At 41.0% G+C, this 15,866-nt stretch overlaps 1 protein-coding gene across 1 annotated transcript; it reads right to left on the bottom strand.

The window, feature by feature from the left end:
* Positions 1-8,799: 8,799 nt before the first annotated feature.
* TCF21 (transcription factor 21) lies at positions 8,800-11,866 on the bottom strand. The gene is made up of 2 exons (XM_048846294.2): positions 11,240-11,866; positions 8,800-9,327 (listed from the first exon to the last, which is right to left on the bottom strand). The coding sequence occupies exons 1-2, from the start codon at positions 11,687-11,689 to the stop codon at positions 9,238-9,240; spliced, it is 540 nt and encodes a 179-aa protein (XP_048702251.1). The 5' UTR covers positions 11,690-11,866; the 3' UTR covers positions 8,800-9,237.
* Between the last annotated feature and the right edge of the window lie 4,000 nt (positions 11,867-15,866).

Genomic DNA, 15,866 nt, shown 5'->3' with positions numbered 1-15,866 from the left:
ACACTGCAAGAAACATACATGGAAGAAACACAGTAAATTGAAGAAACTCTTTGAAAGGAGGGATTCTTATAAGTTTAGAGCAGCCGCTCATATCCTGTAATTGAGTGACACCCCAGGGAATGTCTAGCAGTTTTCTGGGGTGTGTCATGTTACTTTTAATTCCTTGTCTGTGGTCTGCTAAGTCACCTCAGATGTTACAAAAGATCTCTTAGCCATTAAACAGATTCCTATGATGCCTCCTGTGGAACTTGGCAGTTCCTCTGGGGTGCTATATATACCATCCCAAAGGATGCTGAGGTTCTTCTCTGGAGATCTGTGGTCCATTTGTGAGTAACCAGGCAGCCATGTTATGAAAAAAAGATAAAGTGCACTTTAGCTAAACTTTTGGCTTTAATGCCCTGCTTTTTAGCATGTTATTAAATGCCTGGTGTTACAAACAGTGTCTCTCTAAATGTATTTATTTTCCACAAACCTACTGTTACTTTTTCAGGTCCTCACTTCTTCTAGTGTTACTTCCATACAGATGCTTAGTCATGACCCTGATGTTATAAACATATTTTTGTATTATAAAGAAATTAATCCCATATTATTTTGAACTTACAACTATCTGTTTACCACTTGTTCCTCATTCATACTGGGCTATATTTTCAAGACACGGCCTCTACTTGTCCACATAAGTATGCCCAGGCAGGTGCATATACAACTATTGTATTTGCATGTGCAAACAGACAGTTATGCATACAAATTCTGTGATTGATAAGTTTGCATGCAAATTTGGCAGTTGTGTAAGCAAATGCTTGCACGCAATTAGAAACTAGGTAAAAAGTTTAGATGTTTAATCAGATACCTTGAAACTCTTCCCTATGCTCTCCCACAACCATCTTTCCCTGTTTCTTCTCTACAAGTCCTTGGATCACTTGCGCTCCCCTACAGCATTCTAAATTGGACTGTGGCTGCTTCTTCCTCCAACACACAACTAATTCTTTCCTGCCTCCCTGTAGTTCTCTATAGGTTGTATGCTCCCTCTCACGTTCCTTTGAAGATCTAGTGCATGGGCTAGCTATTGCTATCTTTTTGATCCAGTGGATAGTGCCCTGAATTGCAACTTGAGAGACCTGGTTTCTAGTCCTGCCTCTGTCATTGATCAGCTGTGTGATTCTGAGCAAGTCACTTCACTCTCTCTGCCACTGTTTCCTCTTCCAACATTTGCGTTGTCTATTAGATTGTAAGCTTTTGGGGGGTGGGGCAATCTTATTATGTTTGTACAGTGCCTAGCACAATAGGGCCCTGTTCTCAAATTTGGCCCCTAGGTGCTATGATAATGAAAATAATTACAATTGAGCCTGAAGCACCTCCAGTTGCTGTTTGTTTTGCAATGGGCTTGCTAATTAACTGAGCATCCCAGGCTACACTGAAAGAGCAAGTGTGCACTCTGTTTCAATAATAGTTACCTAGAGACAATCAGATCCTGCACCAAACCTTAAAGTGGAGGCAACAGCATCTTACTGGGGAGATCATCATCAAGAGAGAGCTTATACGGAGTGTCTCAGGGATTGTTGAAGAGCTCTCAGAAGGCAGCAGTCACTCGGGAGAAAGATACACATGGGAAGAGGCTTGTAAGGGAAGGCACCCACTGGTTGCTGAGTATGGCTATAGTAAATAGTATAAGCACTCTGGCTTATCTGCTGCCCTTGTCTTCAGTATACTCATATGCTTCTGAGATAGATATGCCGTTATGTGCCGTATGATAACTCTCATTCGGTATATTCAATCATATGATTATATATCTGGTGTAAATAGTAAAAACAGCTCAACAGTGCCATTTATACTCAAGCAAACAAAAGGTTATTTTACAACCTTATGCATGAAAAAAAATGTAGAGAAGTGCTATACCAAAAAGAAAAAGGGAAAGATACAGAGCAACCGACAAGATTGTCCTTTAGTAACTTTACAGCAGGCAGAATGGTACCATCTTTCCTGCTTAACTAGATCTAATTTCAGCAGCTGGGATTGAATCAAACATTCAGATCATATCCTTAGCACAAAAAGACTCTGTTGGCAATACCAAGGAAATATAGATAGGAATAATAAAATTAAAAGAGCAACAGAGTATTAACCAGGGCCTAGAACATAAGAGGTGTTGAATAACTCTTGTGAGATGCTGAGCATATTAAATTGTCACAGATTTGGCTTCTGCTTTCCACTGATAAAGTGGCTGGATTGTGGTGTGGGATAAAATGGAGAAAAGGGGAAATGATTATGTTTCTGTTTGTTTCTAGTTTCTTCCTATATTCTTCAGAATCACTCAGTTTCAGATTCTGTATTTCTATCATCAGTTTCTCCAGGGCCTGATCCTGCAAAGTGCTGAATTCTCTTTGCACAGAGGTGCTGAATACTCTCAACTCCCAATGGCTGTGCTCCTCTGAAAATACAAAAGCCTTGTCCTCACTAAGGAAATTGTACAAATGTTTTAGTTGCTATTACCGGTTCCGTTCCACCAGTGTTAGCAATGTTGGGAGCCCTAGTGTAGATGGGTTGCTGACTATGTTTTTCTATTTCTACATTAATTTTCACCCAAGAAGCATTATTAACTAATCTTTTCTCTTGCCTCTGGGAGAACATTAAGTATAGAAGAAACGTGAAAAGCGCTATATGTAAGTGGTGGTGGTGGTATTCTGCAGTCTCTTGTTTTGTTTGTATAAAAGACACTGCATATTATTGTTATTGTTTCAACGAAGAAAAATATTGCCTTGATGATTAAATATGTCACAATAGGCACAAACCCAAAAGCCAGGGGTAACACAGTCATTCTGGTCATTTGTCATACACTGGCTTTTGTCTCATATATGTTTGAAGGGTGAGAGGTATATAGCTGTAGCGATTTGGGCTGCCGTCCAGTTGAACAGTTATCTCTGTGTGTGTGCTCCATCCCTGGGAACGTGCATTGTCTCTGCCTCCTCCTCCTCCTTGCTGCTGTAGTCCAGAATTTCACAGATGTTCTTCCCGGGGTAGACAAAGGCAGCTGCAGCTCTCAGGCTCACTCAGCTATGTTTCCTTTCTCTTTGGTGGTCTGACTCCGCCCTTTTGTGATCTAGATGCTGATGGTTCCTCCCCCTGCCTTTTGAAGGACTGAGCAGTAGCCGGAGGAAGAGAGATCATTCTGTGGCTGTTCATTCACCTTTACTCTTGACTCCTCTTTGGGTAGCTACACAATCAGAGGCTCCTTCTGGGAGCTAACTTACTACCTCTCCTGGCCTCTCTGATCTGGAATGACGTTGTTTGCAGTGTTGTTGTAACCATGTTGGTCCCAGGATTCTAGAGAGACAAGGTGAATGGGGTAATATTTTTTTTATTGGAACAATGTCTGTTAGTCCAATAAAAGATATTACCTCACCCACATTGTTCTGAACAACAGCTAAATAACCCAAAAAGGACTTTTCTAAAATATATGCCTTAGGAATTATTTTGGGGGACTTCTATAGCGTGTGTTATCCAGAAAGTCAGTTTAGATGATCAGAGTGGTCCATTCTGGCCTAGGAACCGATGAATCTAGTAAACAGTTAATCCATATTTATAGCTGGGAAATGGACTTGGTTACGGTTTATGCAAAGAGTGCAGTGTCCTATAGATCTGCTTGTCTTTGTCACTCTTTCTGTGAAAATTACCTCACGTATTTTAAGGAATCAGGAGGGATATTTTTCAGATGTCTTTCTCACCAGGGACACTTCAAATTCTTCAATTGATGCCTGTGCCTATGTGTACACACATCACACACATATTAATGTTTCTTTAGTAAGTTTAGAAGTTCAAATTTCAGGACAAAACTACAAGTCACAAGAATGTCTAATTTCAAGACTGTTCTGACAGTAAGGGCTTGGACGCAAGGAGTTTTTGGATTGCTTTAGCTATATCCATTTGAAACCTGTATAGTTAAAGTGGTGCACCCCTTGTGTGGTCATAGTTATGCAGATATAGCTTGCTCTTGTAAATGTATGGGCACCTTCATTTGGGTATAACTGCATCCACAGAGGGGTTGCATTGATTGAACTATTTCAGTGAAAAATCACACTTCTGAATGCCATAACTAAATCAGTAAAAAAATCTGTGCAGACCAGGCCTAAGGTTTTTCATCTGTGGGAAAGGACCATGTGAAACCAATATACTATGATCAGAATATGCAAAATATTTTATTTGGTTGAAGCATGAACATTTTTGACCCCACACTTGTGACTGACTGCCTAGGAAAACGTGCTTGCATGTGACTTCACCAATGCCATTGCTGTCATATTCTTCATAATACCTATATTCCAAAAAGAAAAAAACCTGGTCCTTAGATCTCATTGGTGTTATTGATTATCAGTGCTGTAAAAACGCAGTCCCTATCCTCAATTCTCGGTCTAATTCAGATACAGATAGCAAAGTTCACACACGTGATGCACAGGTTGAGGGTACAGTCTTAAAAGACTGCTGCGTATGTTTTAATAAACATCTGGATTATTGAGTCTAGACTACTGTACAAAGGCTCCACAGAAGAAGTATGTTTTCATGAGGGATATGAATGATGAAAGGGAAATCAGGTAGGGCAGGAGGGTGAGGGGAAATATTTTTATAGCAGAAAAATACAATACTTTAATAGTATTAGGGGTTTGGAGGATTGAGATACATAATTTCTGTGATGTTTAATGGTTCAAATTATCCCACTTTGTTCCTGAGATGTACTGCAATGGCTGCTGTGCAATTCCCAAAAGAAGGCAGTGCTTCCAAGTCAATGGGTTTACACTGAATAAACACAACTCCATGTTCATTACACATCTGTGGATTGCACTATACAGCAACCAAGTGCACCTGACTGCAGAAGGAAAAATGGACTGACCTTGGGTGGAGAGATGTTTTCCATCTCAAACCCCACACCTTTCTACCTCCTTGCTCTGCAGCTGTGAACCGCAGGTGTCCCACTGCAGAAAACTTAGTTCAGGCTCTAACCTGGAATAACCGACTGTGCTGCAATAGGCCATCTGTCTTTCTTTCCATAGGAGAAGTAAGGCAGCCACCCTTTGTGGCTTCCCTGCCCCTGATATGCTAGCAACAATACCACTGGTGTTTTATGGGCTGGTGGTTCCATCATACAGAGTAACAGAGATGATAGCATAGGCTTAAATGAAGACAAGCATTTGCTGTCCAGTCCTCCTTGCTTCATGAGGATTGCTGCTGGCAAATACACTCTGAACACGAAGTCCTGCAGCCTGTGTGAGGACTGGTTGAATAGTTTAAGACTAGATTTAGGATCCTAAATCCCATTTTCAGAAGAGACTTTGGCACTCAGGACTCCACAATTCAGTGAGAGTTAATGGGAATTAGACTCCTAAGTGCCTGAGTCACTTTTGAAAATGGGACTCAGACTTGCAAGTCACTTAGAAGTTTTTGAAAATGTCACCCATTCTCTCTTAAATACATGTAAAGAAAAACATTTGGTTCATTTTTTTCAATCTAAGTAAAACCATTTGCTTTTTTGTTTGCTGCACAATTGGTCTCACTGGGCCACATTCCAGTGCCTTTACTCATTTTGACAAGTACCTTACTTCACAAGTAGTCTTGAATGGGATTACTTGCAGATAAGGTGTTACCCAAAGCAAGTAAAGGTGGCAGAATCTGTCTCCTTGTATCTACTATGTGTCTATGAACCTGTTGTCTCTACATTGTTTTCAATGCAGGCTTTTATCCATGATTGCAATTACATTTCTCATATTTCCATTTTAGATGATTTCCTTTTTCACCACCCTATTCTTGTACATTTAAAGTGGCAAATATCCCATGAAATCCTAGCCTCTAATGAACTATTAATATCACCAGATTAAAAAAGGAGCAGGAAAGTGTTGACTGAATTTAGTCATTGTTGAGAACTGGAGTGGTGAAAAGATGGAACCTGTTTATGTAGGAAATCTGGGGTCCAATCCTGCATTTTTTGTACCCCCAAAACTCCCATTGACTTCAAGGTGTGAAAAGAGAACAGCATTTGGTTTCAGTTCTTTAGTAAGCAGTAGTTAATATTGACCCAATTAATGATTTTAAGTATCAATACAATTATTTTTTCTGTTTCATTAGGTAACATAAAAATGTGACTCTCAAGGGATCCTTGATTATAAAGTACACCTATAGTTTAAGGTCATGGGACCTGATTCTGTTCCTCTTGAAGGGAATGGTAAAACTCCAGTTGATTCTGTGGAAGTAAGAGCATGCCTCTGGTCCTGCAATTTTTATTCAGGCAAGGTTCCCATCATCTTTAGGTGTGCAAAAAATTCAGGATTGATCCATTTATATTTACCCTATAATAAGTAAAATATTCAGGACCAGATCTTCAGGTGTTTTAAAGTGGCATAGCTCCACTAAAGACAAGGAGATTATGTTAGTTTGCCCCAGATAGGGATGTGTCTCTGCGTTTTTAATTTCACCAAGTGTTAAGTTAAAGATGTGAAGAAAGTTAAATGACATAGCACTATTATTAAAAAGTATTAGAACAATTACTTCAAATTCACACACACACGGATTATATATATATATATATATATCCTACACAAACATGTTTATATATATTATACACGCACACATATGTGTTATAGGTAGTTATTTTCTTTAACTGTATTTATGGGACCATAATGTGTTTATCAGTTTAGTGTTAGTTACATGAATTTACTAGATCATAGTTCTCTTGTAATCTGGATTTGTGGATTTGGGTCACTTGAGGGACTAAATAATTTGTGAATCTAAATGTAAAATTAAATTAGAGGTTAGTAAAATAAAAATATAATCAGTAACTCACTACACTGATATATTGGACAAATCAGGAAACCGATCTGCAAAAAGCTATTATCCTAAGCTATTATTAGCATTCATCTAATAATACAGAGTCTGTGACCTCACCACTCCTTCCTATTTGAGTCCGGACTCTGTTTATGTAAAACAGGGCAGGATCCTTCAAGAGGGATTTTGCCTGAATAAAGGACCGTAGATCAGACTTACACGGAGACGTCAGAAATGAAACGGAGGAAATGACAGTGTGATGGAGCCTAGAGCAAAGAGAAGAAACGTTAACAAAACATCACTGGAAAAAGAAGAAAGTGCGCAGGCTTTGGAGATACAAAATCAGGAATATATACCTGGGCCCCAATCTCGCAGTCCTCACTGGAGCAAAACTTCTATTGGCTACTATCTGATTTATTTATCTTGACCAAAATGATCAGCTGTAGATGTCTGATGTCAAGGGGAGTTTTGCCGTTGACTTAAAGGGTTCAGGATTGAACCTTAGGTAACTAATGTTTGGCACTGAAAGAAGTAGTCTGTTTCCCTCAGGTTCGGAGCATCCGCAGCGCCCATTGACTTCAGTGGGATTGGAGATGAAAATCAGGTCATTAGATAGCTGAGAACCCGGTCCCACAAAAACTTTTGCACCTACCTTGGCTCAGCCCAGGGATCTCACTGGCTTTGGAATGCACAAAGTTACTCAGGTGCAAACGTGCTTGCAAGATCAGGCCAGAAATATGAATGTAGGTGCCTAATTTTAAACCACTAACTTTGAGAGTTCTGGCCCTGGATTTTTCTCGCCGTCTTCCCAGTGATATCGAATCGGATCACCACCTAGCCCCTAGTGTAAATCAGCTATATTGTCTGCGCGGTCTTGTCTTCCCCTGACTCCCCCAAAGCAAACCCTTAAGGTTCCCATGAGACCGTTAACTTGCATTACAGCGGTTGTTGTTTTGTTTTGATTTGATTTTTGTTCTTGTGCATTTCCCGTTTCCTGGTAAACTCTTCCAGGCGGAGACAGAGACAGTGTAAGGCAGCGACCAGAAAGCCAATGTTGTCTGTTTTCGTAAAGAAAAAGAAAATACCCAGGTATCAAATTGAACTGAAAAAAAATTGAAATAGCAAGTGAAGCGGAAATTTAAAGCCCCTCTGCTAATAATAACAGTATAAATAACCGAAGACATCTTGTAAACAGTGCGGTCATAACCCTGAAACATTAAACAGCTCGGTGGGATCTGGCGCATCAGCTGCCTGTGCACTCCGCTGGCGCAGGGGAAAGAGGCCGGCGCGCTCTGTTTATCTCAACTTTAATCTCCCACAGACTATCTGATCAATAGAGAGGAAGATGTTTAAATTAAAAATTCTAGGCACCACGAACCTGGGCCCAGGGGGAATCCTTTCTCTAGCTGCACTTCATCAATAAGTAACTCATTAAGTAACACCCCTTCCCCCCGAAATTAAATTGTAGGGGAGGAAAACCGCTTCCAGCATTGATCAGGCCTTGGATTCGCCTCCCCCGCAGTTACTAAAAGTCAGTCTTTTTAAAATTAGAGTAAGGAGTTAGCCTTGACAATCGATATTAATGTGTACTTCGCAACACGGCTGTGCTATGAAAACTCTAGCACTACCCGTGGACCAGCAGGCTATGAACTTTGTTGCTGGTCAGTTTCAAATGGCAGGAGGCTGCTTTAGAAATGCTGGAATCCCCAATCTGCCAGGGGTTATTATCACACTTCAGAAGTAATTCTCTTTCTCCACAAAATATTAAAAAAGAAGCGCGAACTGGCAATCAGGCTCCAAACACCATCATCCCCCGACCCCCAAAGGATAGGGTCTAAATCTTCTTAATTAGGAAAATAAACACCTTATAATCTGGCGTCAAAGAGTTTTGTTCCCGGATCTATCATCCCACATAAATGTGATTGCTTTCAGGAGAACCGAGAACGCGGTGTCATTCCGCAAAACGCTCCAGCGCTGAAATGAAAATTAGACCGCTCTGTATTTATTTTCTATAGAAAGCAAGATTTATTCACAGAAATATAGCAAAACCTGTTTGAAGAAAATATATCTATATATCTTTAACGTGAATTACTTTATAGATGTGACTATCAAAGTCAATTATTCTATGAATCTACATATGTCACATTGTATCATACAAAAGATACACATTTTGGTACGTTGTGTTTGATCTTCCTCGCTATTAGCACTTGAACCAGCAAGGCTGCTTTGCAGGACAACCAACTGTACACGCGTTAATAAAGTTAAATATATGGGATCTTTGGGGTGGAGTCTTTGCTAATGTACATTTGGTCTCCTCTTTAGTGAGGCTGAATCTCCTCGTCTCTATAAAGTGTTCCTTAGCGGGGTGTCTCCAGCTTCCCTTTCCATCTCCCCCGCCTTACACACAGACTGAAGATGGTCTCCTAGGCTTGAGGTTGGTCAGGATGCTGTAGGTCCACACAGGCGATTTGTGTTCACCACTTCTTTCAGGTCACTCTCTGGTTTGCCAGCCACCATAAAAGGCCAAGTCTGTAGCAGGAAATGACATGGGATGGGCAAGGGGATAAAAAAAAATGGGGTTATCACTGTGATATTACAAGTGTCCAGTGCGACTGTGATACACCAGAACACACGAGCAGAATAGCCTCTCCACATTTTTACCAGCAATAAAAAGCTGTTGAGCTAGGCAACCAGGTGCTGGGTTAGTCATTTCTAGCGATGACTCCGCTGGATTGTACTCAGGGGCAACGCACATAAAAACGCTTAGCCTCCCAAAGCCATTCGTCTCTCTCCCTTGTGATTATATATAGTCCTCCGAGTGATGAATCGTGGTCTAGCCATCCCAGAAATCGCTCTCTGTTGCTTTTCAGATAACTGATAGCGTTTTCATGAGCACATAATTAGTACGAGTAAAGACAGATCAACACCGTTCTTCCTAAACTGGGTAATGTCAAGGCACCGCTCTCATATGTTGCTCCTTTGTTTTTAAAATGAAATCCATTTGCTGTCTTACCAAAAGTCTCAGCATTCTACACTGTACCGATTACTGTAATTCTACTATTAGAAGGCCAACTCCTGCTGTTCTTACTCAGGTAAAAGTCTCACTGAGGTTAAGGGGAGGTTTAGCTAAGTAAAGAGTGCCGGGTTAGACCCATAATTTAAATTATATTATTATTTTCCCCTCGCTTTACCGCTGCAGGAAGAGCAGCCTCCTTTAATAGCCTTAGCACTAACAGCTGCACCCCCGAAAACATTTTGCAAGGAGTTCAAAAGGGTTGCCCTCAGACTGCAGTCTGCCCGCTTGTTAGATTGCTGTGTCTACCCACGAGTTAAGATGCAATTATTTTAAAAATAAATAGCTCAAGTCCTTATCAAATCACCTCGTGGATAGCAAACTGCCGGCTATTTTCCCGCGGAGTCCCAAACGTTTGAAAAGCAGCTCAAAAGAAGATCACCCCACTGAACGGCCGCAGTGTTTTATGAAATTCATTTATCATGCAATGTCCAAACATGTATCAAAATTTAAACGCTAAATGAAGAGTAAGAATGATCTGTTTTAACCACCGATTTTAGAAAATGTATTCAGTTCTTGCAGTGGTTTGAATTATTACTATTATGCATACGGTTGGCAGTACAGCAAGAATGAATTACATCAACATATATATGAGGGAGAACTTGTGTTTCATTTATCTTTACTGTACTTCCAACTCTACAGTAATAGCTACAATTACCTAATACATCTTTTAAATCCTTGGTGAAATTAGAGGACTCTCGCCTAGGATTTAGAGGGTTTTTTTTTTCCTACTCTAAAGTTCTCATTTATAAAAGAAACATCCCGAGACCAGTAAATCTGAGGTATTGAAAGAATAGATCTATGGTGATGTTTTTAAAAAGCAAGGGGGTTTGTGTGTGTGTGTGTGTGTGTGCTATTTTACATCAATAAACACCAGAAAATAAAGAAGACATGAAGACTGACTCCTGCGTTAAGAAATCGGACCTGTTCCTATATACTGAACAATGTTAAAGTACTTAATTGAACAAGAAACCCTGTGTGTATAAATACTGCGTGTATAATGAACTTGTTACATAGGTTTTTTAGGGATGTCGTCTCTCTCCCAACAGTGTGTGTGTAAAAGACGTTACTGAATCGATTTGCACAGTTGCAGCGCTTCTGATCTGTCACCCCCTTTTGAGCAGATGAACACAGAAAAAGGAGTGCCATTATAACGTTAAGATCTTTTAAGGTTTCAGCAAACAGCGTTTGGGGAGGGAGGTGACTTGGAAGGCGTCTGTTTTATTCTAATAAAACGCAACACCTCAACGCCCCAAATCTGCCAGCAGTCCTATCTGAAGGGTACAACACATGTTGATTTCCCCCGCCCTTCACCTCAGCCATCAAGTGTATTGATGAACTATTAAACGCGCCCAGGCTGGAACTTACCAGATTGACTGGGTGAATGTAACCATTTTCGTACTTGTCATTGGCCAGGATCTGTCTCAGGTGAGCAATGTAGCTGGATGCCAGCCTCAAGGTGTCCAGTTTGGAAAGCTTGGTGTCTGGAGGTACCCAGGGCAAAGTGGTCTTAAGCCTCGAGAAAGCTTTGCTGAGTACCCTCATCCTAGCTCTCTCCCGGGCATTGGCAGCGTTTCTCTGGACTTGCTTCCCCTCCTGGCTCACTCCATTTAAAGGGTTCTTTTTGGTGGGAGCCTTTTTCCTCTTGCCTGAGGCGCCTCTCCCCTTTTGGGGGGACGCGTTCTCGCAATTGGAGCCCTCTTCGTTGCTCTCGTTCGACGTCCCAAACTCTTTGTTAGAATCCATTTTCAGGCCATCGCATTCCAGCATTTCCACCTCCTGAAGGTCTTCCACATCGCTGAGCGAGCCAGTGGACATGGTCTGAGAGATGCGCAGGGATCAAAACTCCCACAGGGGCAGGCGTTGGGGGAATAGCTCAGCTTGAGAAGACGCTTCCCCTCGCCCTGGGGTGTGATAGGTTTGCAGTCAAGAGAGGATCCCCGCCCCACCCCCGCTTGTTGCCCGTGTTTGAGTGAGAGAGAAAGCTGAGGAATTTGTTGAGGACACTAGTAATTTATCTGGGGAATAGAGAGGCGGATCCGGCTGCAGCCCAGGGGAGGGGCCCTGTCCGGCCACTGCCTGTTGCTGCTCACCACATTCACAAACCTCTGCTCAAGAGCAGGAGGGGAAAACAGGCACCAAAGAAGAGTTCCAGTGAACTCAACGTTGTAATTCAAATCTTCCCAACTGGAGCAAGGCAACTCCCCCCTCCTCTGCCCCTTGGAACTCTGCATGGCCCTCCCTCCTGCCTGCTAGATGACCCAGGCCTCTGGTGTCATCCTTGTCCATGACTCCTGATGAAAGCTAAAATGCCTCCTGATCAGGGTGCCCAGCCGGTCTACCAGGCAGCTGACTTGGCCATGGATTGTTAACACATAGCTTCCAAACTGTGTTCTGTAAACTCATCTGAAAGAAATTTGTGGATGATTGTTTGAGAATGCATCCTATTAGGATATACTCTGAAACACAGAAGCTGGGTCCCCTAGTGAAAGCACAGAGATTGAACCCAGGAGATCTGAATTCAGTTATAGGCTTCCTGTGTGACCTTTGGCTAAGCACCTTCATTTCTCTGTTTGAGTTTACCCATCTGTAAAATGGGAATAATAACAACAACAATAATAGTAATACTAATAACAACAACAATAACAAATATAATTAATAATTAATTCTTCCCTAATTCTCAGGTATGCTGTGCAACTTATTTCATCAGTATCTGCAAAGCACTTAGAAATTCTTCCAATGGAAGGCCTTATATAAGTGCAAAGTGATATTATAATTTAATGTTAGACTATTTTCTTTTAATAACAAATAGAATAAAAATATATACCTACAAATTGAAATGAAATCAGGAAAAATATTTACCAAATGTTGCAAAGTTTGCATAAAAAGTTGCCTTTAAATAAAACATCAGTTTAAATAAATATATTTCTTTCAAAGATTTTGGTACTTATGTTAATATTTATTTTGTTCATTTATATTCTAAAAATATGTCTAGTTGTCTATATTCAGGTTACTGCATGATCCATTACCAAAGACCGGCTGGGAGGTTTGTCTGAGTAAATACAGCATGGGATGGCCCATAGAGTAGGAATTTCAAAAGAACTCAGCTTTGGCCTAATTCTGCTGCCACTGAAGTCAATAGGAATTTTACCACTGTTTTTAATGAGTGCAGAGTTAGGTCAATACTGAGTGCTTTCATAATCCCACCCATAATGTGTAAATGTAATTTGGTAGGTTATTAAGACCCATGTAAAGCTTTTTCTGAAATATATATAGTAGAGTTTTCAAAAGTACCCATCGTTGGCCTAACTCTGCTTCCACTGAAGTCAATGGTTAAATGCCTCTGCCCCTGGAACCAAGTGTAGAGGGAGGTCCATAGAAAAGTAAATGCAGCATGTTGTATTTCCTTCCCTATCTTGTCCCCTCCCCACCCATAGATCTTGGACCAAAAATAAATCTCTCTGGAGATTGAGTTGTACATATGTGTGGGAGGAGAGAACAGGACTACAGGGAAGCAGATCCACATATGGGTGGTGCCCTCTGTGAGTATGTGGAAGTACAATCTGGACCCCAGGGAAAACAATTACTTAGGAGACTTAATCACAATGTGTAACTTAATTGCTCCAGGCCTGATTGAAAGCTCCTTGAAACCAAGAGAAAGACTTCCATTAGCTTTTGTGGGCACTGCATCAGGCTCTTTGTCCACACTTCTAACCCCCCCCTCCCCCAAACCAACATAATATTTAGGGGATATGGTGATGCTAAATTAGTAAATGGTGGTATAGTGGTATGAGATCTTCAGATGAGAGTTTTTATAGATGAACAAAATATTATTCAATATAGATTTTAATAAGCAATGAAAGTATCTCTTACCTTTTCATCCATTTATGTTTTCCCTTAGTTGTATAAGCCAGAAAAAGAAGTGCGGATCTAAACTTTAAACTAGTCCTTGCCATTTGGCTGCAAGATAACACCCCCTCCTCAGAATAGGATAAGTACATTAAGATATCATATCTTCAAGCTCTGGGATCTGTTGGGAATTCACTAACCTCTAACGTCATGTTATGTTAACTGTGCCCTGTTTGTGTTTTCTCTGTGCTATAAACTAAACAAATTGTCAGCATATAACTCTAATTAATGAATTAGGATTTCTTTCTTTATAACATCCTTGTTAAAGATCCAAAAATTACTAATCACCAGCATGTAGATTTATGAGCTTTCTTATTTTCTGTGCCTGCTTGTTGTTTGTGCAGGTGGAGATTTAAATGACCATATCCACTGCAAAGATTTATGGCCCAAGTGATTGATGTTATTAACCAGCAACAGGATTCTTCCCAGAACAGGGATGACAGAAATATCAAGTTGAAGGTGCTTGTTTCTTTGAGCACAAGTGACCACAGAGTGCAATATGCAAAGCACAAGAAAAAGCCCAGAAAATAGTAAAAGGATATCAACCAGCATGTCTACATAGGCTTTCAGTTAAGTGACTTTTAACTGCATCCTATAAATTTCTCAAAGTCTTGACTAGATGGGAAAGCAAAAATAATTTTCAGATTTTATGAAAACATCTAAAACACATGCTAATAAATACATTATAAAATGCAACTTCACACACATACAGTATGCATCTGAATTTTAGAGGCAGTGTGCATCTTTGGCTTTCATTGACTTCAAATAGCGTTTTGAGTCCTCAGCACTTCTGAAAATCAAACTAATATAGATTGTATTTTTTTTTAATAAAAATAGATACAGAGGATGTGTGTGTATACGTGCATACACATGCACATATACTCTGAAAATCAGAATAATCTAGATCATATTTTTAATCTAGATACATATGGAGTGTATATATATACATGCTTTTTTGTGTGTGTGATTAATTTTGTAATAGTCTTCATTGAGAAATAGACAATGAAAAGTACAAAAAGTTAATTTACAGCTTGTATATGTTTCCAAATCTCAAACATTTCACAGGATATCCAATAGAATTAGGCAATTATGCTGTTTTACAACTGATCAAAGCCAGAAGGCCAGACTCTAGAAAAGTAGACAATACTTCATTGACATAACATATTAGAGGGGTGGCAGTAGTGGTGATGGTAGTGGTGGGGGTCCTCAAGCTTATGACAGATGAATGCTGCCCTGCAGAATTGTATTCTATCCCTATTTCTGCCACAGAGTTCTCATGGAACGCTGGGCAAGTCATGAGACCAAACTTTTCAAAGGTGGTCACTAATTGTCTGTTCCGTATTTTCTGGGTACCCAACTTGAGACCCTGAGATCTGTTTTGCGGAAGAGCTGAACACTCGCAGCTGCAACTGAAGTCAGTGGGGGCTATGCTTTGCATGTATCAAGTGCTAGAGAAAGTTAAATACTGTGAAGAAGCAGGTCTTAAAAGTCTCAGATTGGGCACCCCAAATTAGTGGTCACGTTTGACTTTAATCTCTCTGGCCGAGATCCTCTGAGGTATATAGGATCCCAACTTCCATTGAAATAAAATACCGAAATACCTTTGAGGATCTGGGCCGCTGTGGCTCAGCTCCCCATCCACCCTCAGCTTCTCACCCCCATCCCAGTCTCTTTGCCCAGCCAGTCCAAGTATTCTGCACTGCCCCTCATCCCATCTCAGTCTCTCCCCACACCTTCCCTAGCTCCGTGTTTCAGTCTGTTTGCCCAGCCAGTCACAGTTCTCCCCTTGCACCCTGGCTCCCTGCCAGATATGCCTTGTCTTTCCATAGCTCTGTTCACCCCTGTTCGTTCTCAGTCCCAGTCTCCTTGTCCAGCCATCCCCAGTTGCCCCCAATACCCAGTTTCAGCTCTTTGCCCCCAACAGACTCCCAGTCTTCCCTCCTTGTTTCCCTTCCTGGCTCCCAGTCTCCTTGTCCAATCAATCCCAGCTTCCCCTTTCTCCTCACCCTGCTCTCACCCCTCGTCTCTCCCCAGCTCTCTGTCCCAGTCTCCTTACCCAAACACTCCAAGCATCTCCCTCCTGGCC

The sequence above is a fragment of the Caretta caretta genome, chromosome 3 (genome assembly GCF_965140235.1).
Source record: "Caretta caretta isolate rCarCar2 chromosome 3, rCarCar1.hap1, whole genome shotgun sequence".
Lineage (NCBI taxonomy): Eukaryota > Metazoa > Chordata > Testudines > Cheloniidae > Caretta > Caretta caretta.
The sequence above is the reverse complement of the archived record's forward strand: the minus strand, read 5'-3'. Positions and strand labels throughout refer to the sequence as shown.

Bases quoted from the DNA above. Each gene is read 5' to 3' on its own strand.
- TCF21 (XM_048846294.2), bottom strand. From the start codon at position 11,689: ATGTCCACTGGCTCGCTCAGCGATGTGGAAGACCTTCAGGAGGTGGAA. The intron at 9,328-11,239 runs GTAAGTTCCAGC...TTCCTGCTACAG, and splicing joins ACATTCACCCAGTCAATCTG to ACTTGGCCTTTTATGGTGGC.